The sequence below is a fragment of the Lampetra fluviatilis genome, chromosome 11 (genome assembly GCF_964198595.1).
Source record: "Lampetra fluviatilis chromosome 11, kcLamFluv1.1, whole genome shotgun sequence".
Classification (NCBI taxonomy): Eukaryota; Metazoa; Chordata; class Hyperoartia; order Petromyzontiformes; family Petromyzontidae; genus Lampetra; species Lampetra fluviatilis.
This window is the reverse complement of record NC_136285.1, coordinates 9,902,073-9,927,487: the sequence shown is the minus strand read 5'-3', so window position 1 is coordinate 9,927,487 and position 25,415 is coordinate 9,902,073. Positions and strand designations below refer to the sequence as shown.

Sequence of the window (25,415 nt, the reverse complement as noted above, 5' to 3'; positions counted from 1 at the left end):
TTAGTGATGAACACGTCAATAATTGATTCAACCAACACTCATTGTTTCACTCAACACTGCATATTTTCCAATGTTTCTCACACAAGTCATCTGGCTCAAACAACAGACCATAATACAGCTTTTGCACTGTAAAATACCAAACTGCTATGACGCCCACATGGAAAATTGCTCACATTGTACTTTAAAAAAGCTTTCTTGCAATCTTGCCAAAAGGGCATGGTGGCTGTGAGTGAGTAGATATCAAAAGCAATAGTGTATGTATTTTTCCCAGGGCTGAATGGCAAACAGGTAGAAGCCAACAGGGCAGTGTGGAGGAAACTGAACTGGCAGATAATAACCTTTGGCCCTTTTCCATTCGGACGACGTACGTGTACTTTATCGTTACATATCCAGGTCGGAAGACATGTCCAGGCTCCCACAAGGCCATGCAGGAGGGCATGTGGCACAGTTTGGCGCCAGCTATCATAGGGTGTGGTCGTGTCGCTACAGTTCTCTGCGGTGAGGACAGTGTCTTTGAAAACGCTATGCCTCTCCAAATAAAATGAACGCGAACTACTTGCGCATTCCGAGATTCAGCAGTGAAGGGATCCACCCTGTAACTTGCAGACATCTTGGAATGGAAAACGGTTAATCATACAAAATCTGCGGCAATTAATAGTGTTTAAATTATATCTTAGCTCCTTTTAAAATTGTGGAAGACTATTATTTTCTAAATTTAATTTGTTAAATAAAAAAACTACGTAAATTTATGTTTCATTGCATTGGACGAGCTGATTGTGTTTTAAATTATATGACACTGTATTTCAAATTAAAGTTTACTTTGGCTTTAATTGGTATACTTTGAACAGGTGAGAAAATAAATCATGAATTTTTCTTCTGATAAAAAGTTCACGAAGAAACATGGAGAGATGCAAGCTTGAGAATCACACTGACAGCAAGATCGACTTAAAGGAGTGTAAATAGACTTCTTCTTCTTAGGTTTTTTCGGTAAAGTCACGTAGAAAGTAAAATAAAATAAAAACAAAAATCACGACGTTTCGGAGGCAACACAAGTCTCCGTCATCAGGTGGGACCGTCACAGCCAGATTAGCTGTATCAAGTGAGGCAATGATTCAAGATGTAATCCCTTAAAAGCGAGTTGAGGGGGGAGGGAGAGGGAGGGGGGAGCTCATCAGACTATGGTAGCCAATGAAAGGAACGTATCGGGAGGGAGGGGGGGGGCGAGGCCAAAAGGGTGGGCGATGGACGTGGAAGCGCTTGTGCGCAAGCGGCCAATTACTGCACACGCCAACACAATGGAGCGATTGTGCGCAAGCGGCCAGCCACTGCACCCGCCAACACAATGGGCAGAGAGGAGGAGGGGAGGTCTAATACACATGATAGACAAAAGAACGAAAATGATGATGGGTACAAACTTAGGGGGAGCTCATCAGACTATGGTAGCCAATGAATGGAAGGTATCGGGAGGGAGGGGGGGGCGGGGGGGGGGCGAGGCCAAAAGGGTGGGCGACGGACGTGGAAGCGCTTGTGCGCAAGCGGCCAATTACTGCACACGCCAACACAATGGAGAGAGAGGGGGAGGGGGGTCTGATACACATGATAAACAAAAGAACGAAAATGCCCATGTTTATACCAATGCTGGCTGAACAATGAAGAGAGTACTGTTAAAATAACTGGGGATGTTAACACTCGGTAAAGTACAGTAAAATAGTGCCTGTCAGATAAGATGGTCCAAAAAATTTGTGATTAAGAACTGATTCTTCTGCCGTGGCCGATCATTGCTACAACTCGGTGGGCTCTCATGAAATCGTCTTTTCCGAGACCAAGGTTCTCTGCAAACCTCCCGGCTACCATCAAAGGTTTGTACACGAAGCCATACAAATATACAAACACAGACATAATTTCAACCGTGATGATGGGTACAAACTTAGTAATCATTGGAAAGATGTTATCAACCACGCAAAAAAGACTTAATCACACATTTTTTGGACCATCTTATCTGACAGGCACTATTTTACTGTACTTTACCGAGTGTTAACATCCCCAGTTATTTTAACAGTACTCTCTTCATTGTTCAGCCAGCATTGGTATAAACATGGGCATTTTCGTTCTTTTGTCTATCATGTGTATCAGACCCCCCTCCCCCTCTCTCTCCATTGTGTTGGCGTGTGCAGTAATTGGCCGCTTGCGCACAAGCGCTTCCACGTCCGTCGCCCACCCTTTTGGCCCCCCCCCGCCCCCCCCCCTCCCTCCCGATACGTTCCATTCATTGGCTACCATAGTCTGATGAGCTCCCCCTAAGTTTGTACCCATCATCATTTTCGTTCTTTTGTCTATCATGTGTATTAGACCTCCCCTCCTCCTCTCTGCCCATTGTGTTGGCAGGTGCAGTGGCTGGCCGCTTGCGCACAATCGCTCCATTGTGTTGGCGTGTGCAGTAATTGGCCGCTTGCGCACAAGCGCTTCCACGTCCATCGCCCACCCTTTTGGCCTCGCCCCCCCCTCCCTCCCGATACGTTCCTTTCATTGGCTACCATAGTCTGATGAGCTCCCCCCTCCCTCTCCCTCCCCCCTCAACTCGCTTTTAAGGGATTACATCTTGAATCATTGCCTCACTTGATACAGCTAATCTGGCTGTGACGGTCCCACCTGATGACGGAGACTTGTGTTGCCTCCGAAACGTCGTGATTTTTGTTTTTATTTTATTTTACTTTCTACGTGACTTTACCGAAAAAACCTAAGAAGATGATTCCTTGCAGTCACGAAAGCTTCAAATCTAGAAGTAAATAGACTTGGGTATGACACCTGACTTGAAGGAATGATGGAGCCAACCACGCGAATCCCAAGGTGCGGGGGAAGGACAAGAAATGAAACACAAAAATAAATTCTAAAGAAATGTGTTTAAAATCTAGGTTTAAAAGTGCATACAGTAGCTCCAGTGGCTTCCTAATATTGAAAGGAAGAGCGTTCCAGACGGCCGCAGAAGCGCATCTGAAAGTGTGTAATGCGGTGACCGTCTTTATTCGATGGTTACCCAAAAGCTGCTGCGGGGATGACCGGAGTTTGTGTGACGGTTTATCCTCCTTGATGAGAAAATTATGATTTGAAGTTTTCGTGACTGCAGGGATCCATACTCTTTGGTTATTTCGGTAAAGTCACGTCGGTAGAAAATGAATTTTATTATTTTATACCTACGTGACTTTACCGAAAGAACCAAAGAGTTTGAGAAAATGATGGACAGGACTGGTGATGGAATGGCAGCCGAAGGAGAGAATATGTCCGAGATTAAGTGATAAAAGCAGCTAATGTGCAGAAGTGAGATGGATTGTGGCACCACAGGACCAAGAGAGATGGAGATTGCATGGGTAGACCTTCATCTAGAAGTGGATAAATAATGGTTGTTGGTGACAATTCTCTTCTGCTAGAGAGGTCTATTTTAGTGTTCTAAGCCAAGTACATGAGGATGATAATGAATTTTAAAATGCAATTGAGGGTACTTTTCAACAGTGGAAGTTGGATGATAATACCACCGCACAATAGACCATTCGTGTAATTAACCATGTCACAGGGTATTCAATTTCAACTTTGCGGGAAACAGTACGCTTTGTGAATTCCCTGCTGAAACTGCCAACAGCCGCAATAATGAAACAGTTACCTCCACACAAAGTGACCCGGCGGTGAGAGTTGCTGACCACAAGGGTACCCAGCCGGTAAAATGCAATACATTTAAATAATGCCACATGCGGCAAATTCAGGTCACAAAGGAATATGTGGATTGCCTTGTTATAACTTCTTTTTTTAAACAATAAGCATTTAAATAACGGGACATTCATACCTCCCTGATCTCCCTCCCCCCGCCCCCTACAATAAAATCGCGCACACATTTACTTTGTGAGGGATTTCTCTGGTGCAGTCCCTGCAAAGCAAGTAGCTTGTTGGACAAAATTAATTAAGGGCTGCTCAAAAAACAATTGTTAATTGTTTTTGTGTTTCAATAAGTATGCATATAAATGAGAGATTCACAAAAAAATGTGGGACTGAGGAGCCCTGGGGTATAGATTACACGACGCTTCTTGCCTCTGCAGACTTCCTGTCACTGTGTGGGACTCTGAATTATTTCACCTTTTGACGACCCCAAATGATGCTTGTGGACAAAACAGTGGTACATTAGTGGTTAGCATGGTGCGTTATGAAATTGTCAATTTGAGTTTGATTCAGGGGCACGGCTAACATTAGTGGCACATGATATCAAAACTGGTGCTGGCCCATCCCTCCTTCACTAACCTGCACTGGCCAGAATGGTGAAGTATGTTCAGGAAACCTACATGTCTGAGATGTAGGTGGATGAACAACGGATGGATTTTAAAAAATATATATATCTAATTTCACATGTTGATCGTGGATTAATTTCTCACTGAATCAATTCTGGAGTGCTGGTAGACTGGGATGTGGCATGTGACTAACAGCCACAGCCATAGTGAGAAGATATTATCGATGTGGTGTGTCGGGTGCTGAAATATTTTCTAGAGTTCGGCCCTGGACAGCTGTAGCTGAAATTTAAGTCTTAATGTAAAAACTATGGTTTAAAATCTCAGGCATAAATGATATAATAGTTTTAAGATGAAGAAAAAGGCCCAGTTGGATAGAATACGTATCGAAAATCTTGACCGACTGATATGAATTAAAATGAAGTTCTGCAAGGGCTACACAGCTGAAATTTGTATTCTAGGCACATAATGATGCAATGTTTCAGTAATTAAAACGTAGTTACTCCCACAATGCGTGTAAGCATAAATTCTTTTCCATTAATATATGTTGTTGGTAGGAGCCGTGGGACAGTGGTTAGCGTCAGACACCGTGAACCTGGCGGCCTCAATGCGATTCATGGTCATGGGTAACCTCAGCGGCAAGTGATGCCTGAACTGGTCCTGGAATGCACCCCTTCACCCTACACAGGCTGACCAGCATGGTGAAGTATGGTCAAACAACTATGACCAACACGGAATGGGTGGCCTTCATCCAGCAGTGGATTGATAAAGGGCTATACTCTTCATTGTTACATTTTAGTACAGTATGATTCCAATATGTCTTAATTTTAGAACTAATAATAATTCCAATATGTGTTTATGTAATTTGTTTACATTGCCCATTTACCAACTAGAAGCGCTACATTCAGCACGATAATATCCAATCATTACTCTGAATTGTGGAAGTTCATTAATTCGCAAGGGAGGTCAGTCAATGATTATACCTTGGAAAATCTGAAAAACTATTTTTACAATTTGGGCCCTCCAAAAATGATGGCCTAGAGGTCTATTGGTTTTACTCATAGGCCAGGATCAACCTGAAGTTACAACCTGCTTTACGTCTTGTACAAAATACTTACAAATATATACGATCAGTTTAACACGTAGGCTTTCGCGACCAATATCATCCATAATATATATGGCCTCTATCGTGAGTGAGTCAAGCAAATCGCTTCCCGGGGAGGGTGACGCTAGAGCCGGTATAAAGCTGGCCGACCCTATTATCGGTGACTATTAACACATCTGCGCCTGACGATGATGAAGGATGAGACATTTACTTGTGTTTTTCCCCTTGGGAGCAAAGTTAACCTTCACTGAAATTGTCACCGCGGGCATAGGTGGCACGGAACAGTAAGTGGCATTTAAATAGTCGGACGAGTCGATGCATGCCGAGGAGGAAGTGTCATGGAATAGATGTAGAGGGGCACTGGACGAACCATTTATCTTTTTTTTACTTCTTTGATACTCGCTCCCTATTTATAGCATGGCGGTCTGGGTGACGGACCTTCCTTCTTCCCCTTTCTTCTGTGCCGTGCCCCATTGCCAGGCGCGATGGAAGCCAAGACCGTGGCCTCAGGGGTCATGCTTGACGGCGTGTGTCCGGCAGAGTCTGGGACAGCTGCCGGCTTGTCGTCGCACTATTGAGAAAGTCGTCATCGTCAGGACCAAAGGGAAGAAGAGGCCATTGCAATCGGGGCGTGCAGGCTGCCGTCAAGCTGAGAGAGCGGGCGCGCTTTGGCCGCAGTGTAGATGTATCGAAGCCAAGAATAACCGCCGTGGCGGAAATACGGATAAGGTTAGAAAAGGAAAGGAGAGTATGGATGTTGGAGCACAATAGTGAAATGAAATAATACTGCGGCGGTGGCCAAGCAATCGAGAGGGCATTGGTTAGAACTCTTGGCGTGGCAGTTGAAATAGCAGACACGTTCTTAACCCCCCCTCCCTACCTATTTATATTGCTGCTCTCCACTCAGCAGTATAAGTGGCTTATACTGCAGCAAGTCGATGAGTGTGGTTACTTCTACCTCTTTTAGAATGTGTGGCGAGAGAGTAGGCCAGAGGTCGCAATCGGGTACCCGATACCCGTACCCTACCCGATACCCGGCTACCCGTACCCGGCCGGGTACGGGTACCCGTTTGCGATCCTGGTGCGGCCGGGTACGGGTACGGCTAGGCCGTGAGTCACTGGTGAGTAACTGTTTGTCACTCATTTCCCAATGTCTTGTCTCTTCTCACAATGAAAATTCCTAGAATCAATCCACCCGCGCCTGCAACATGGCTTCATCCCAGAGGTCGCAATCAGGTACCCGATACCCGTACCCTACCCATACCCGGCCGGGCCGGGTACGGGTAGGGTACGGGTATGGCCGGGTACGGGTACCCGTTTGCGACCTTGGTGCGGCCGAGTACGGGTACGGGTAAGGAATCAAAACCCGTTTGCGACCTCTGGAGTAGGCCCACTACCCTCTCTAGAAGGGGTTCTCTATGGTTTCCCATCAGTGGCATTAACATTGCAGGGCTGTACCTTTGCCTTCTACAGAGCTGTAAAGGCGACAAGGAGCCCTGCTTCAGACAGTTGGCCATGCTTTCACATGAGGATAAACTGGAGAGATTCGAGATAGGCCGTGAATCGGAGGGAAAAAGCAGTGAAATTCTGGACAGATCGGCGGTCAGTGTCACACACACCCTACTGCCCTTTGCAGGGCACTCGCTGTTCAGGCAAGTAGCCATGTCTTGTGCAATGTAAGCACAATCCATCGAATCCCACCTCAAAACTCGGCTGGTTTGTAGCCATGTGCCTCCTTACCCAGCGGCCAGTTATCTGCAATTGCTGGCTGGTGTGTAGAATGTAAGTGCAGTGTTGGAGCAAAAGAAAAAAAGGGGGGGGGGGGGGTCTGACAGATACAAGTGTGATTGAGAATACCATTAGGAACGCTGGACAAAGCAAAGTGGATCGGATGATTGTCGGAAAATTAATGCGATAGTTTGGGTACGTGCTGCAGATGGAGCAATGCGATAGGAGGTTGTAGATTGGGCACCTCCAGAGGGGGAGGCAAGCAGAGGGGACGAAAGGACAATGAATGATGTTGAAGGCAGAGAGTGGAAGGCCCTGAAGAGATACCAGATTACGTGGGAAGAGGCGAGATAAGAAAGAAATTGAGACGTGGCAGGCTGCTTTCGTGACGGTTGACACCTACAGCTTAACTTCCATCAGTAAATAAAAACGCATCATAAATAAGTGCCTAAACCTCTTTCAAATATATTAATTGAAAGGATATGTGCGTTTGATTGCACTTTTAAATATTATACTTGTTTTTGTGTATACATAAGACGGTCTAAAAAGAGAGACCTTTTAAAAATGTTAAAGTGTTTCATTCAAACCTTTTGGAAAAGGCATGTCCCTTTTGCCATTAAAACAGACCTCATGGGGTGAGCACTGTGGCACGCTTTGAGCCTTGACAGATAAAACCTGACAATAATGCTCTCCTTCACTCTCGCAAGTCACATAGCCTCGGCTTCGAATTCTACACAAATTCGCCAAGCGTTAATCACACTTGAGCTTTTCAGCCAAAGGCATGCCTTGCCCTCCTGTCACAACCAGTAAGCCAAACACAACTAGATAATTACTTTTCCCAGAATATTTCGCCAAAGGACACCTGAAGTGATGAATTTTTGAAGATTTCCACCCCCCCCCCTTCAAGCCTTAGAAGGCGTGTTTGCAGGATTAGCTTGTACGCTTTATATGGAAGTTTATTTTTTTATATTTCAGCAGTTGCGAAAATAATAATATTCATTATTAAACCTAAACATTTTCTCCTTCGCCATCCCACCATTTTCAAATGTATCGTGAAAATTGGATGAAGTCTTTTCTATGCTATGAATAAACATTTTTCAGTTTTTAGTGCATAATAACTGCCATACTACAGAGAAGGCATCTTCTTCACGATTTAAGACAAACTGGCATGGCGTGGATGCGATGATCTCGATAAATTATTACGTTATTTTAGTTTTCAAACGATAGCAAACGTTGAAAGCGAAAGCATACGCCAGTCATTATGCAGATAACCTTGATCTTTTGAGCAGAAAATCGATTATGAATAAATATAATATGTACATGGACAACGGATTTGTAAATTGGCTGTTGGATGAGGGCATCCCCACACTGTACAAGTAGTAAGGGTTATTTGATCATACCTCACCAAGCTGGTCACTGCAGGCTTGTGAAATTGTGGGCGATCGGAAGTGGAGTGTTTAGCGCTTACGGCCAATACTTCACGATTATCTGAACCGGTGCAGGACCTCCCCTTGGTCGACTCAGCCTCAAATGAGTAGATAGCGAGGTAAACATCGCCACGAGGGAGACAAAGGCGATCGGGTGTGGTGCTGGCCACCCACTCCCTCGTGTGGCGTGCCGGCTTTCAAGGGTGCTCGCAAACAGTACTTGCCCTAACAGTCTGTTAAGCCTATATGGGCGAATCTTTGTTTTTGATTAAAGGAGTGAGGGTACAACAACGGATCTAGCTGCACTGCCCACAATGACAACTGCACCTGTTCTAAGGGTGATGGTCATCCATCCAAGCATCGTCTGAGTTGAATCTTGCTTAGCTTCAGAGATCTGATGGGATTGGGTGCATTCTGGGTGATTTGGTCATATACAACGTGCATTAGAAGTAATCCGCTAATGTAGTGGACACGCATTAAAATTGTTTTTATTATATTTGTCCACGATATAATTTCTTTCACACATTGCTGAGTTACAAGCTTATCAGGAAAACACATTGACCAATAAAACATTATCCAGAATCCAGCAGCGTTTTCCATGCAAGTATAATTCATGTTGTACTTACAAGCTGTTAAAAAAACTGGAGGCAGTTTCTATATATTGAAAAACACGAGCTCTTAATATGTTTTACATTTGTGGCATATATCTATTAAATACATACACATGGTGGTCGTGTGTATCGCACTGTGCTTTGATGCAGTGTGTGAAGAATACACAGCCTGGTTGCATTCACATGATCATTAATATTCAGTAACATTCCTAGAGACCCAGATATAGCCTAAGGCATCTTTTTCTTCATTATGTATTAATTTGCACACATTTAGCACAACCAAGACAGACTGCGCAAGAACAGCCCATAAACCACATTACCGGTCTCATTCAACGATGCGGGTTCAACCCCAACGAAGCTTGGAAAGCTGAAGGGCGTTCAAAAGAACTCACAAACACTTCACGAGAGACCCAACGCAGAAGATACCAGGGTTTGATATTCCACGAAGTTCATCGTCCACCCTAAACCGCATCTGCACAAACCATGACAGACGTAGATACTACCTGATGCACAAATGGAAAATTAAAAACTCTCCGGCGTGCGACTGTGGTCATCCAGAACAGACCGTACAGCATGTAACGACGCAATGACCGATCCGCAAATACGGTGGAGACATCGCAGCGACGCACTACGCTGCTCCTGACGCGGTTATCTGGCTTGACCACCTGCATGTGAAATTGTACTTGGTGTTGCTCTGCATCCACATCAGCAGCCGTACGGAAGAAGACGACGATGGGTCTCCCAAGTGCTGAACAAGATCGAATGAGAAGACGAGACTGTGATGATAGTAAACGCACAAATGGAGATGGAGCAACAGAGGGCTTATAGTGCTGATGGCAGCAGTGATGGGCAGGAGGAAGCAGGCTGCGACATGAAACTACTAAAATGTTAGTATTGGCCACTGACTTCCAGCTGGCCGGCTGTGTGGGGCCTACACACCACATTACACAAGCACGACTTGGGCAAGACGTTAAACCTCCCAAGCACAGAAATTGACAAATACAGTGACAGAGAATGGCCCCTAAAGTGCTGCAAACAGGGTTACCAATTCAATATCTGCGAATCCATAAATCAAGATAACTGGCCTTATGCTCACACTGGGCTGCATTTTAGGACATCACAGTTTAAGCAAATGTCGTGTTCAATAATGCTTTTTTTTATATAATTGTCATTGTTGAATGTGTGAGCAGGTTATTTCAAATATTAGTTTTTTCCACAAATACATCAAAACAGCAACACAAATGTAATATCAATTACAGGCAAATGATGAATGTAAGTTTGTTCCTATCGATTGCAATTTTAGAATAACATAAAACACGATGTATTCATTGAAATGAGTGTTATTCATTTGTTCATTGAAATTTCTTAAACTAATATTGTACACTCTCTATTCATCATTTTGTAGCTATTCAGGTCAGCTTTTAGAATTCCCAGTACAATTGTGAAATATTTCACCGAAAGAATCTGCTACTCTACTCATTTACATGAAAACTAATCACACGTTTATTTTTAAAACATGCGATTTCGACAATGGCATGGTATATAGGCCCCTTATAAGACGTAATGGATGTTGAACTTTAAAATCAACTGCGGCGATTTGTTTTATTTCTCCCACAAACGGACAAGGAGGGAATTCTTGGCAGAGCGAGTATGGAAATAAGATAGGATTTGCTCCGGATGAAAATCCAGGATTACAGTTTTATCAGCAAGCTGCATAAGGTCCTTTCTGCTTAGAGGGAAGTGGAAAAATATGAAGCCAATTTACAGCATATGACATGCAGCCAGCTTGTAAATATGCAGAGATGAGCTGCTATTGTTGGCACAGGTTTTAGTCGAAAACCAGTTATGCTTACTATAGCATCATGTGGATGCCACGAATTAAGACACAAAATAATATAACTTGTGCTTATTGTATATATATCGAAGTTTACATGTATCACCGATCACCTTTAGTTTGCTTTCTTGTTCTTTCCTGGATATATGTTAACGTAAAATGTTCATTTTCTTTCGGGTCTCAATTCACGCTGGCTTCAGGAAGCTCAATGAGATCCTACAGCTGGGGTTGTACACACAGAACTGACTTTTCTTCAGACGGACCGGCAGGTAGGTGATGAAGGCATGCGATAGAGTGTGCACTTGGTATTCCTTTACCCAGTCTTTATTCCGAGGAAGCTGATTGCCAATGTCAGTATCTTCACTGTCCGGAACAGATTTGTGGGGTTTGAGGGACACCTTCCTTGTTCTGCCTAATGTGTGCATGTGTCTTCTGTTTATTATGTGGTAATTGGCTTTTGCTGAGCGTACAGTGAGGAACGGATGCATGGATGTTTAGCACTGAACAAATATGCTGCCGCAAACCTGACCATTCTTCAAATGCGTGTCAGTGGAAAATCAAACGTGTGCATTGTGGTATTTGACCAGATTCAAATGAGCGACAACAGAATTGTGGTTATTTCAGTAAAGGGGAATATTAGGCGTATAAAAAAATACGAAAGCAATAAATCCTCAAGAAAGATAAAGGTTTGGTGAGAAATGTCTTTCTCACACCAGTGCTGGCAGAAGCGCGCTAACTCGAGGGAGCTCTAGAGAGCCCCCTCTAGAAAGTATTTGGCCTCCTCTTCCACACTGGTGAGATATCTTGGAAGAGAATATAATATCAAAGCTGTGAATAACGTAAACAACTGCACCATTGCACGCTACATCGAGCGCTGTTCATTGCCGAATGTCAAAAATGAAAAGTAAAATGTAGGTATGAAAATGCCAACATCGTAACCGTTAACCGCATGGACACCGATACACAGTTGGAACTGCTTTATACAATTATGGCTAAACAGTCAAGGAGCAATGATTCACCACTCTCCCCCTAACCGCCAATCCCAACCCTGACAGATTAAAATCATGAGAATCAATTTTAATCAATGAATCGATTCATCATCATTTGCCTTTTAAACAGGCATTAGGATTAACTTATGACACCAACTTACAAAAAAAATACGGATGCATTTGTAGGAGTAACATTGGATGAAAACGTTGCCTACAAGTGTTACATACCCTTGAGCCACAGCACTCAAGGACATCACGCAGGAGACAAATGAACACACCTTAAAACCGCAACATCAATCAGCGCCACGGCTGCATCTTACATCCTTCGTGAAGCGACGACGCTCATTTCGAGTTAAACTAAAGTGCAGAAGTTGCCATGAGAAAGACAAAAAAATCCTGCCATATATTTTGTCTTGCTGAAAATAACTGCATTGGAACTCATATTCTCGGTTCTTTCGGTAAAGTCACGTAGAAGGGAAATAATAAAATAATAAAAATAAAACATAATAAAATGCATTGGAACTGTAAAGCGGATGAAAACAACAATTCACTGTCCATTACACCGTATGTAAAAATATGTATATATTTAAGGCAGACTAAAAAAATTGCAGACTAAAAACCACTTGTCACCGCCTAATTGTTTTGTTAATTGTTTTCCCCCAGTCCATTTTGCAAGACAGCAGGTCTGATTGGGAAGAAATATTCCCGACGTTAGGTCAGCTCACGTGGGAAGTTAATGGCCATAACCAAAAGCTGCTCGAAGTGGCATTGAAGCCAAGCTGACCCAGGCAGAAAGCCTCTAAAAAGGCTGCAGAAGCAATTAGTCGTGAACAGAATATTTTTTAAGGTTTCGCAATTTTTGTTGAGTGTCTGGGGAAAAAAAAACTTGATGCATCCTTTTCCTGGAGCAGTTAATATCTGGTGATTGCTGGAGCAGTATCTCTAGTGTATTGAATACCTGTTGGTTGCTGTATTCACCAATGAAGAACAAATTACCCCCTCCCCCCGACCCCAGAATCCCATTAAAGTCACACATAGCTCTTATGGAATAATACATAGCAAACATGGCTTTACTAAATGCATCTCAATGAAAACACGTCATTGAACTGTACGCTAAATGCTGATATTTATAAGCTACGTGCCTACTTGAGCTCCCTGGAGCTTATGCATTAAATTTGAATCTCAGCAGTATCATCTATAGTAATTTCACACGTGTCTTTAACTGTGCACCACAGAGAAGACAATGGATTAAAACATAATTAATTTCATGTTTATGTGCTTATTATACCTGAGAATACTATTAAGGGTGTGCCAAGACAAGGACATGATTGCAGAGTAGACTTATTTGGCTTCTTGCAGCCAAATAGGGTACAATTATTTACCTTTTCAAATTAACCAATTCAAATAAGACATTGCTCCTCAGTGAATATTATAAAATATATATTTTAAAATAAATTACTGAAAGATGTTTACATAATAACATTTTCATAATATTGTGTTATTAAAATATTAAGATGTGAGATCTCAAAAGAGATCTATCTATGCCTTTCATCAAATTACTCAAAACATTTTCAAGTCTCAGAAGATAGGCAAGGGTTTTTTTGGCCTGGTTATTACTTGTGTAGTGACTCACTTCGGAGACACTAAGGGTTGGTGGCACTTTATTTAACGCACACTATACACCCTACGTTGGTACACACTCTTCTATATCTCGTTTATACACAACACTACGTGGGTTGCTAGCCTATAGACAACACGAGCCATCTAACACTGACGGCGCTGAACCGAGACAGCCAACCACCGTCTAGCAGCGCAATATCGAGTGAAGACGACAGCGACGATGGCGACGAGAAGACAGTGACGACAGTGACGATCTTCTTGGTTCTTTCGGTAAAGTCACGTAGAAGGGATATAATAAAATAATAAAAATAAAACATAATAAAATAATTCTCACGACGTTTCGGCCACAACGCAAGCAGCCGTCCTCAGGTGAAGAACAGGTCTGTCGATAAGACAGTCTGGGTACCCAAACCTGTTCTTAACCTGAGGACGGCTGCTTGCGTTGTGGCCGAAACGTCGTGAGAATTATTTAATTATGTTTTATTTTTATTATTGTATTATTTCCATTCTACGTGACTTTACCGAAAGAACAAAGAAGATGAATCCCTGCAGTCACGAAAGGTTTAAATCGAGACAGTGACGATCTTCAACAGCACGATGGGGATCTTACTCCAAACGACAGCCCTGAGGTCCCCTCCAGGGGCCCCTCTTATACTGTCACGTGGCCTGGCTCCGCCCCCGGCCACGCCCCCTTTCTAGAACCTACCAGCGGGTTCCTGGCATGCCCGGTCCGTGACCTTTCCCCCCTAGATCCCCCTCTGGTGTATCACGTGGCCTGCTGACGTCAGGGCTGCCGTAAGCCGCAGATCCCCTTCCCCGCCAGCAGCAAGCGCTATGCTACTACATCGCGAATTCTATGTCACTACACTTGTATGGGTGACCATCAAGGGCCTCACCAGGTGTTGGCAGGCGTGGAGCTGCGAAGTGACCACGAGATGAGAGTGTTGATTGTCGCCAGTCCATTTTGTACGGGTTTTTCTTGGTTCTCTGATTTTACTCCCAGATGTCATGAACAGTATTGGTCAAACATTCCAATCCGATATTCTCGTAAAGACAGAGTATTGATACTCAGTGGGTTTTTTTGTACAGAAATTGGCAAAATTAGTATTATTATCTCCACTATCATTTACACAGGGTACCCAAATCACAATAGTATATTGGAAACAATATATTTAACACTATATCGCAGTGTTTTGGTGTCAAGCAGTAGCACAGCGGTTAGCCCGTTGTTCTATGAACCTGGTGATCTAAATCTAATACCCAACCATGGATAAGGCGCTGGAAAGGGCACACGATATCAGAACCAATCCTGGACCATCCATTCACAAACATGCAATGAGCTGCGTGCTGCAGTACGGGCAACCAAACTCCCATAATCAACACGGGCGAATTGTGGAGACTTTAATCCAGCAGTGGATTGGCAAAGTATATTACATTACTATTTTATTTAGCGTATACAGTACAGGGCTTTCTTAATTCAACAGGAAAAAAAACACATAACCCCATAAGTTGAATTTATCTTTAATTCGATTTCGGTAGAGCAAATAAAGCAGTTAATCGACGGAAACATGCATTGTAGTGAAGTGATCTAATTTTGTATGCAATCAGATGGGACCTTGCAGGAAAAATGAGGGCATGTCACACTCACCTCCAGAGCCTTCACTTTCTTGTCGAGGACTTTCTCAATCTCGCCGGTCACCGACTCCACCAGATGCTGTGCATCGTTCCTCCGCACCTCAAACAGATGCTTGTGCTCCGTGTACAGCTGCAAATGGCAGATAAAATTAGCCATCGACCAGCACTGCACAGCAATCCCGGTTCGGTGCCAAAAATTCAACACTGGAATCGCTTGCACTGCACTGTGACCAACTGGACAGAGGTAGCCCCACCAACAATAGCGGCTAATAATTTTTGTTTCGAGGCAGCAAAGGAAAACTGTAGGTGAAATATCTGTTGAGCAGAGCAGAAATGCAGCAGGGCAATGGAAGTAATTACGGTCTATGTGTTTCTTGCATCGTGTTATTTTAACCAGGCAACTAGATACGGCTGAAATGTTTGTTCTTTGAATTAACTGCCCATGTCAAAAAATTTAAAATAAATAATACCGTTTTGGAATAAAAAAAATTGTAACTCCTTGTGTTATTAAACAGTTGATTTGTGTATTTTTCTAAACACATTATTTCCGTCAGACGTGGCTTATTTCACAGAGGCAGTTTAGCAGGGCTATTGTTTTCATGTATAATGTCAAAATATTATTGCCAGACAATGATTAAAGTGTGCCTAATAAATACAAAACAAACTCAACATATGTAAAAATGATTATTGAAATACAGTGCAATGATAGTACTTTGGTGTCTAGCTTTGAACATTTCCAATGCCAAATTGTTTGTTAATAATGCTCATATAAATAATAATGGAGCATTACTGTGAGTAAAGTAAATATTAAAAACATTGTATTTGAAATTAAATGTATGTAGAAATTACATTTTGAAAGTGAAGGCGCTCATAATTTCAGTGCACATTGAATATGTATAGTACGATTTAAGATCATACATCTGAGATGAGAACCACTTACACATTTCCGACAGTTTTTTTTAGGCGCATCTAAAACGTGAAAGGAAGGGTCTATTTTTTTGGATAATTTTTTCCGGTTACGTACAATTTCTTACAATTCAGTGTAGTTCGAAGGCATTCCGAAGTCCTTTTGTCAATGTCGCCTACACAAGTCTCCACTGATTACTCGCAGCCTTCACGCTGTACACCCCCTTATCATGACTGCACAAATGATTGCACACCAATCATGGCAATTGGTGAGGGGAACTTTGAAAGAAAGTCAGAACATGTGTGGCAGCACAGACAAATTACAGATGATGCCACTAAAAGTATTTCTTTTTGGGCGCCATGAAGAGTTAATTAATTTCAAAAAAATGTGTGGGAGCAGTTAAGAATGGATGTCAAGCTTATTCATATTGACATGATGTATTTAAGTCCTCCTTTAGAAAGTAGGGCTTAGTTGGGGATGATGGCGATTGATAAGTTAGACAGTTACATTGTAGTGTGCATTATTGAAATTAATATGCTAGGCATGGATATCCTTCTCCCAAATCATCTTCAGCTAGCCTCTCCAGAGATCCGTGATATTTGCTTTCGTAATTCACGAACGCTTGTTTTAATTAGAGAAATGTCATTTTAAACATAATTTCACTCGTAAATAAGCATTAATGTAACGTAAAAAAACGAGTATGCACACGTATATCGTACAATATACTGCACAACACAGTGTTACAAGTACTGACATTTGTTTTGTTTTAGATAAATCAATGATATATTAGGCAATTAAAATGGACATACCATTTTTCTATAGTCTGTACAATTGCACAGTAGAGTTAAGATAACTTGTAATGATTCAACAGTGACCCGAATCCTCTGTCTCCCCACACATGCAAATGTTTAAAAAAAAAACTCCCTCATCACAAAGAAGCCTAAACTTATAGAGATGAATCACCAAACCTCCACCGACAACGACGGAGCCTGTTCAAGTATCAAGACGCATGTGCACAGGCAAGCATGGCCCACAATACGTGAGTTGTCATCACGAGGAGGACAACTGCTGGAGTGTACCATTCGAAGTTGAACCCTGCAGAGGGGTCATCAGTGGAATTCAATTAGACTGGTATTAGATTCAATTAGACGGGTATTAGACTGGCATCAATTAGACTGGTATTAGACTGGCATCAATTAGACTGGTATTAGACTGGTATCATTTCGACTTGTATTAGACTGGTTTCAATTAGACTGGCATTAAACTGGTATTAGCATAGTCTCAATTATACTGGCATTAAACTGGTATACGATTGGTATCAAATGGTCATGAAAAATGCCCCCATCCCCTTCCCCCTCTCCCTCTCTACCCTCCTCCTTACTGCACACAAAGATCCCCATTCAAGCCTAAACAGACTGTTGGGACAAGTGCTGTTTGCGAGCACCTACGAAGACCTGCACGGTACACGAGGGGTGGCCAGCACCACGCCTGGCCGCCTATCTCTCCCTCGTGGCGATGTTTACACATCACACTAGATTTGAGGCTGAGTCGACCTAGAGTAGGTTCAAATAATCCTAACTCGTGTTGGCCGTGTGCTGGAATCGAACTCGGGTCGCCGAGTTCATAGCGCTGCGTCGCTAACCACTACGCCACCGCACACACGCATGGGGAGTGCACACACACACAGAGTACACACACACATGGGGAGTGCACACACACAGAGAGCACACACACACATAGCACACACACAGGGAGGACACACGCACGTACCTGCTTGAGTTGGTCGACCCCGCTGGCTTGACGCACGACGCGCTCCAGTTCCCGGTCCAGCCTCCCCGCCCATTGCTTAATTCTGCAGCATTCCGAAGCAACAACATCCACGTGCCGTTATTTATCACCGCAGGTCGCCTTAATCTGCATTAGCGTACAGCTCAGTCCCAAACTCCTTTCCCACTACCCCTCCGACCGGGCGCAAAGCTACCGTCAATCAACCAGCTCCTACCCTCAACCAACCCAACCCACCCCTAACCCCTAACCCGCCGTGCCAGGGCAACCTCATTCCCCTCTACCCCTCCGACAGGGCGCAAAGCTACCGTCAATCAACCAGCTCCTACCCTCAACCCACCCAACCCAACCCACCCAGGGCAGGAATAACCTCCACAGGAACAAAAAAAAACGTGGGTCTCCTGACCGCAAACAAAAAAATACTTGTCCAAGGCCATGTGGTTTTTTTTTGGGGGGGAGGAGGGGGGAAGAGGGGGGGGAAATAAATAATGCCCTAATGTAGACATTAAGATGAGTGTGACGATTTAAACGCGGTCGTAAACTATGCAGCACACTCAGCCGTGGCAGGGTGACGGAGCGCATTGTGAGACACGCCTGGGTCTCTGCACGTGCTGCAGTCTCCCTGTTACTGTCGCGAGCGAATTGAGTAGGTGGCAATTACTAAAAAAAGTGCTGTCCGCATTGTAATGGACAGAGCTCGTGCTGCAATATTAATATTGGATTTTATAAATAAAAAAACGTTCGCGCGCGCCGATGAATTATTTAGACAGAACAACACTGGCATTTGTTTATTTTCTTTCTTCTTGAAAAGGGACTGGGGAAGAAGTGTCAACGGGTCTGAGTGGTATTCAAATTAGTAACTCGACATACACAGCGGGAAGATCCCAGGTCTCCTTTGCGAAGGTGACACGGAATATCAATGACAAATCGTTGTATTAACACACGCAAAAAACACCTGGGAAGTGTCAAATGTCGTGATTTAATTTAGTTGTTTTCATTTATTTTATTTTTTACCTACGTGACTTTACCAAAAAAAAACAAGGAGTTAGTGTCAAATGGTCTAATAAGCAGTATTGCAGATAAATGAAAAACTGTCCATACAAAACTGCAATGCATCTCGCTCTCCCTGGCAAATCCACAAGGCATCTCAATGACGCGTGATGCTATTGAGCAGCAACGGGGAACGTGCCAACTGTTTTTATTACGAATACAAACAAAACTCTGCTCATACACAACTACAAATACCCTTCTCAAGCATCGCCCCCACCCTCCCCCGCCAAAGCCACAAACACAAACCCTACGCTACGTGTCATGTAATAAGGGGTAATCACAAACATAAATAAGAAGGGGCGGTAAAGTAATGTCACAGCACAGATTCGGGTGAGTGATGCAGTCGAACGGGTGGCAGTGGCGCGCTGCACTGGCGCGATGCGGGTGTGTGCGCTGACGTGGGGAGCGGTGGTGCAGCGGTTAGCGCTGCTGCGCTACGAACCCGGCGACCCGAGTTCGATTCCTGTTTACGGCCAACACCAGTGACGATTATCTGAACCGGTCCTGGGACCGCCACTAGGGAGACAAAGACGGCCGGGCGTGGTGTTGGCCACCAGCCCCCTCGTGCGCCGTGCCGGTCTTCATAGGTGCTCGCTAACAGCACTTACCCCAACAGTCTGTTAAGGCTGGACGGGGGGATTTTTGTATTTATGCTGATGTGAGCCCTTCCGTGCGCATTGCCGACATTCATAGGCGCTCGCTAACAGCACTTTGCCCCAACAGTCTGTTAAGGCTAGACGGGGGGGGGAGTCTTTATCTTTGCTGGGCACCCTGTCGCCGTACAGTAGATAGCAAACGGGTCAATGTCCCGGGGCTAATGAGAACATTACAATTTGAACCAACCCGAACGTCCTTGTCAATCCCGCATCATCGCATCATCATCATCGTACTCGTCGTCGTGTCTGCTGTGGTAAGCGTCAGGCCGCATGGGCAGAGTCGGGCGCGCAATTTCGGTGGCTATCTCAAGGCAATGCTAAATTGGGTGCGCGCTTTGTATTATTGTCTATCACGTTCGTTTTGCGCCGTGAACAACTATCGCGTTGGTGGCCCGTTTACATACAGGTGACCGCGGTGTTCACACTTTACAAACCACCGAGCACCTATTCTTTGGGTCTTTCGGTAAAGTCACGTAGATAGGTTGAAAGAAAATATGTTTTTTGTAATTTTCTTTTAACCCATCTACGTGACTTTACCGAAAGACCCAAAGAATATTAATTCATGCAGTCACGACAGCGTTAAGTCACCGAGCACGTCTCGCGTAAATAAAAGGAGCCTTGTTTGGAGACGAAATTAAGCTGACTCACTTCGAGCCTGCGTCATATTTGTTTGCGTTGGTGGTGGGTCCAAGCGCGTACACACACACAGGGTTCAAGCGCGTAAACACACACACAGGTTCCAAGCGCACACACACACAGGGTCCAAGCGCACACACACTTGCTGACGTACTCCGTCTTATTCGCGCGACGCTCATTGCCGTGGCTTGCAGGGAGCCAGTTCGCACGACGTCCTATGCTTATCACAAGACTCCCCATTGTTGTAGAGAGAGAGAGAGAGAGCGAGCGTGTCCATACTCCGGCAAAGGCGCTTCGGAGTTATGGCGTGGCGCTAGCTGCGACGCGGCGCTGCTGCGCGCAATACGAGGAGAAAGAAACCCTTCGGGAGTGAGTGACATTTTGCCGACGTATTTCTTGCTATCCCCAAGTAAACATTTGTGTTGACTCATGTTCGTTGTAATTTCCGTTTTACATCGCAAACCCCACCCCCTCCCCGCAACAATTCTTGGCGACCCGCTTTGTGTTCCGATCTCGCCAAGTGTCTGTCTACTCATTGCAATGATAACTTTTAACAATTCCGTAAACAATGTTATCGAATGCATCTTGGATTAGATTGAGGGCCAAGGTCGTTTTTTTAGCGAAACAAAACACTCACAGTATCGATAAACGTACCGAGAAATTCGAAACGATTTAACTTAAACCCATCCACGAAATAACACGCGCATCTATTTGAGGCAACCCGTTCACGAATTAAGGCACACATCTACACAACATGCAGACGGCGGGCAATATGTGACGTGTCATTCTCTTTTTTGAATGAGTAGCACATTTTAAAAACTCGCTCTTTACCATTGCATCGGTTACGACCGATACGTAGCAGCGGCGCGTGGTTAAATAAAAAATACGAAGTCTCTATCGAACTCGCAAAAACGGCGTGCATAAGCAATGCGCCAGCGGTCAAGTTTCCTTTCCGCACCCTCAGCTCGCACGCACACTGTTGCGCAGAAGCGCAGCATACCACAAATGCAGGGCACGTCATGTGAGCACAAACACATTACATCAACGGGCCACATGTTATCGGCCATGCACTCACAGTGAAATGCAACAGCGTTGATATTTGTTCATGTCAAACGCACACAAGGAGGTATTTGGAGCAGTCTGAAATGCGCCGCTAGGCATTAAGACGACCAGGTACGGGCATGCGGAGAATGTAACAGACAAGCGCTGGGACGTCCATGAAGAAGATTCGGTCCTCTTGGGGAAACAGAGTGCGCGGATGATAGCGCGGGTCAAGTTATAGTTTAGACAAGAGATGGATTGAGCGGTCACTAAACGATGGATTAAATGTACGCATCGATGCGATGGATGGATGAATGAGGGCGACGGACCCGGCCAGCGCGCGCGCGCGCGAGACCCGCACGCTGGGAGTTTCTTCCCCGAGTCGAAAGAGCAAGAGTACTGGGGTGGGGGGGGTGTTACTCACGTCCACGGATGCGGGAAGACGTCGGCGCGTACCAGGCTCATCATGGCCAGCGCAAGTGAGACGAAGGCGCTGCCTCTCGGACACACCGCCGTCGCCATATTGACACCTCTTCGTGCGGGACGCGGGACACATGCACACACACACACACGCGCGTGTACACACACACACGCACGCGCGCGCGGTAGAGAGAGAGAGAGCGTGCGAGCAGAGAGAGGGTGGGAGAGAACAGACGAGAGCGAGAGAGAGAGAGGGGGGAGGGTGGCGAGCGAGCGGAGAGCGCGCGTTGAGAGAGAGGGTGCTGCTTGCGCGCGGGACGCTCCGCGAGCCAATTAAAGCGCCGCCGCTGCTGCCGCTGCTGCTGGCCCCGGCAGGGTCGCGCGCGCGCGCGCCCGCACGCCCGGGCACGGACGCCAATGCGCGCCGCTCATTGGTTAAGACGCTCGTTTTGTGTCGGGAGGGAACCCACGCGCGCGCGCGCGCGACCGAGCGAGCGAGCGAGCCACGGGACAGAGCGATCGATGGGACCCGACCGACTTAATAATCTATGTGCCCGACCGATGTGCGTGCGATAGACGGAGAGTGAACCGAATTTTAACACGAGGTTGGGTAGAATAATAATAATAATAATACGAAGAATGCAAGATATACAGAGTGATTCAGAGATAGCGTTATGGGAGAACGTGAGATAGAAGGCAAGAAAAGGACGAGAGTGGGAGAGTGGGATAGGACGAACAACGTCGGGTAGGTAGGAAGAGAGGACGGCAGATGGGGGAGGAGAGAGAACTGAGTGATTGAATGGAAAATGATGAGATTGTGTGGACGCGTGTATTCAGACGTAAACGTCCGCAATTACATCAGACGTCCGCAGAGCTTTTTTGTCAAATACCACGCTGTACACCTGTAGCCCAAATCATATTTATACTGCAGCCAGTTGTATCGCCCCATAAAAATGTAATTGTTGCACGTTTCCCACAATGCACTTTAAACAGTACCTTCCGACATATTTATTCGTCGGGCAAGCCTCATTTATGCCGTGCGAATTTCAGCATTAAACATGGGTTCGCTAACTCGTATGTGCGCCAAGCCTTTTAAAACTTTACATTTTATAAAGAGGACAGTATCTGCCACATTCCCTAGCATTTAACATATACCACGCCTTTAAGCCTGGGTCGACTGCTGCGGGCGGCAAGTGCTGTTCGCGAGCACCTGGGGACAACCAATATCGCTCAAGCGCAGTGTCATGCGTCTCGCCAGTACTGGCATTGACACACAGCCATATCGGGGACTATTTTTTTAGTCTGAATAGAGCAACTAGCCGACCAAGCTCAGGTTTCGAACTGAGATTTCAGTGCACATACGTGCATTTCTGCATTCTTTTTTTTTTTATATGAAATACAAATGAAAATCAAAATTTGTCTGAAATATTTGTATTTTAACCTTTGTCGGCAAAGGTTATTAACAGCGAGGCAGATATGCATTTACATGCAAATTCTTGAGACCGTTTGAGAGAGACTGCTATTTTTAATCAGACTTCGCAAACTAGACACACATCTCTTGCAATTTTTTTCTGGGCAAGTCCCGTGTCCTGCAGCCCTTGCCCCAAAAGTACCCGTGTAATTTGAACAATGCATGTACATACACACACGTTTGACTCATCCATGTACAGATATGAAATGGGACGGTTTTGTGGTACATTGTGTCCACATATTTCATTTATACAAAAAAAATATATATACCCAAGCAGGAAAACGATTGCAAATCTTATTTCTACGGTAATTATCTGATCTACACTCGACGAAACAAAAACTCTGCTTCGAAACTAAAGAAACCAAAGTATTTTTTTTTTATAACACGAGCTTATACGATAGGAAATTATTACTATATATGTGTGAGTGGATATATTAAAAAAAAGAACAAAGTATTACAATTAAAACTCCTGAAACCAAAACGCCTCTGGTATGTATTGACTTTTTGTGACTGACAGCAGCGAAGCGTTATACGAAGCCATTTACGATAATTACGAGGATGCCTCTTTATTGCCGCGATGACTTATCAACGCTCACAGTACATTGTATATTAGATATGACCCAATTTCCACAAGTCAATAATACATTTTGTAAAAATAGTAAGAATAATCAGCATCCCTTCGATAATACATCGTCTTACGTAGAATTCAATGTTGAATCCAAGTGGCCTCTCACCTGCCTAAATAAAGGGCAACTGGAGAGAAAAATAGCGAAGCCTTTGCCCTCGCGACAAGCCACGCTCTGAATGTCGCCGTTGAGCGCTGTCCAAGGTACCCGGGTGACGTCAACACCGCACACGTTCGCTGATGCGTGGTTGACCCGTGGAGCTCACAGCACATAGAGCGTGGGGTGGGGTGGGTGTGAGATTGGAATATGAGGGGGCAGTGGGACACTAAAAACACGTCTGATAATACAACGACGTGTGTTTATATACGTAAAGATTATGATACTTAAGTCACAGCGTTCCTATTGGCTGCAGGGCAGACCCTTAATTATTTCCGTTGTCATTCCACAAGCGTTGGTATACATTACACACGCATTTGGCAAGATCCATTCTGTTTAAAGGACAACTGCTGTTGATTTCCCAACAAGAAGTGCTCACCTTACGCTATAGAGATGAAGGGCCATTGAACTCTGGTTGAGGCTTGAACTCAAGATCTCACGATTTGGGAGCCTGTTGTTTTGCCAACAGAGCTGCAGTCCTTGCATTCTCCCAGTCAATTAGTTGCAAGGGACTGCCAGTTCCGGTGCGATGACTACATCTGAGTGTCAGCACGTGGATGCAATTAGCCTGAGTGAATAAAACAATGATGCCCAGGTGGGCACAAGCCAGACATAAATAAACTGTTATAAATGTATGCAAAGGCACGATATTCAATCCCAAACAACAGAGCGCAGAGAACAATTTACATATCTATCGATAGCGAGAAGCACTTTAATCGAGCTGATATCAATCAATTAAATCCGGCTTGGAAACATAATTGAGGAGTAGGTGATATGTTCAATAATAAAGCCTTATAACACATTTAAGACGAAGTTGTAAGCTTCAGACAATATAATAATACTTTCCTGCTACAGGTGAGTAAGCTAATGAGTAGTTATAATTAATAATGCATAAAATGTAAATAATTGGCCCACATAAATTTGAATGAAATAATATACGCAATGGCTAATATCCACGTTAAATCTGTTTTCTTCTTCTATTAATGAAGCCGGGTTAGGTGACACACGGTTTTTACGTCTTCCTGGATCTTGTCCTGATGATGCTTGACATAATTTCAAATGAAGCATCGTATCTAATTGCTAAATTTGGCTAGAAGAATTGTTCCTCAGGTTACGAGTGAGATTGAATCGTAATAATAGTGTGTTAAACGCTTGTACACGTGCCAATTTACTTTTTTGGCTGTGTAGGGTGGTTGAGGGTCTTAATGACACAAATTTGGTCATATAATTACGTGGCCTAATCCATATCAAATCAATAATTAATTATATTTATATAATGTAATCATTATACAGTTCTGACTCGGCCAATTTAATTAATGCAGATACATTGAAAATAATCATGTTTACTATATCTTGACCAACAGATCGATTCAGCTTTCAGCCTGGCAAATAGAATATAATTACGTGTACCGAACATTGAGCACAGTATTCAGTACACGCACGTGCGTAC

At 44.2% G+C, this 25,415-nt stretch overlaps 1 protein-coding gene across 1 annotated transcript in view; it reads right to left on the bottom strand.

The window, feature by feature from the left end:
* Positions 1-21,889, bottom strand: part of LOC144934784 (voltage-dependent calcium channel subunit alpha-2/delta-2-like) — a 148,556-nt gene extending 126,667 nt beyond the window's left edge. Inside the window, exons 1-3 of the mRNA XM_078860929.1 lie at positions 21,717-21,889; positions 17,895-17,976; positions 15,231-15,347 (exon numbers count right to left, since the gene is read on the bottom strand). Of these exons, the coding sequence (XP_078717055.1) occupies positions 15,231-15,347; positions 17,895-17,976; positions 21,717-21,814 (297 nt within the window). The 5' untranslated portion in view covers positions 21,815-21,889. The remainder of the gene's footprint in view (positions 1-15,230; positions 15,348-17,894; positions 17,977-21,716) is intronic.
* Between the last annotated feature and the right edge of the window lie 3,526 nt (positions 21,890-25,415).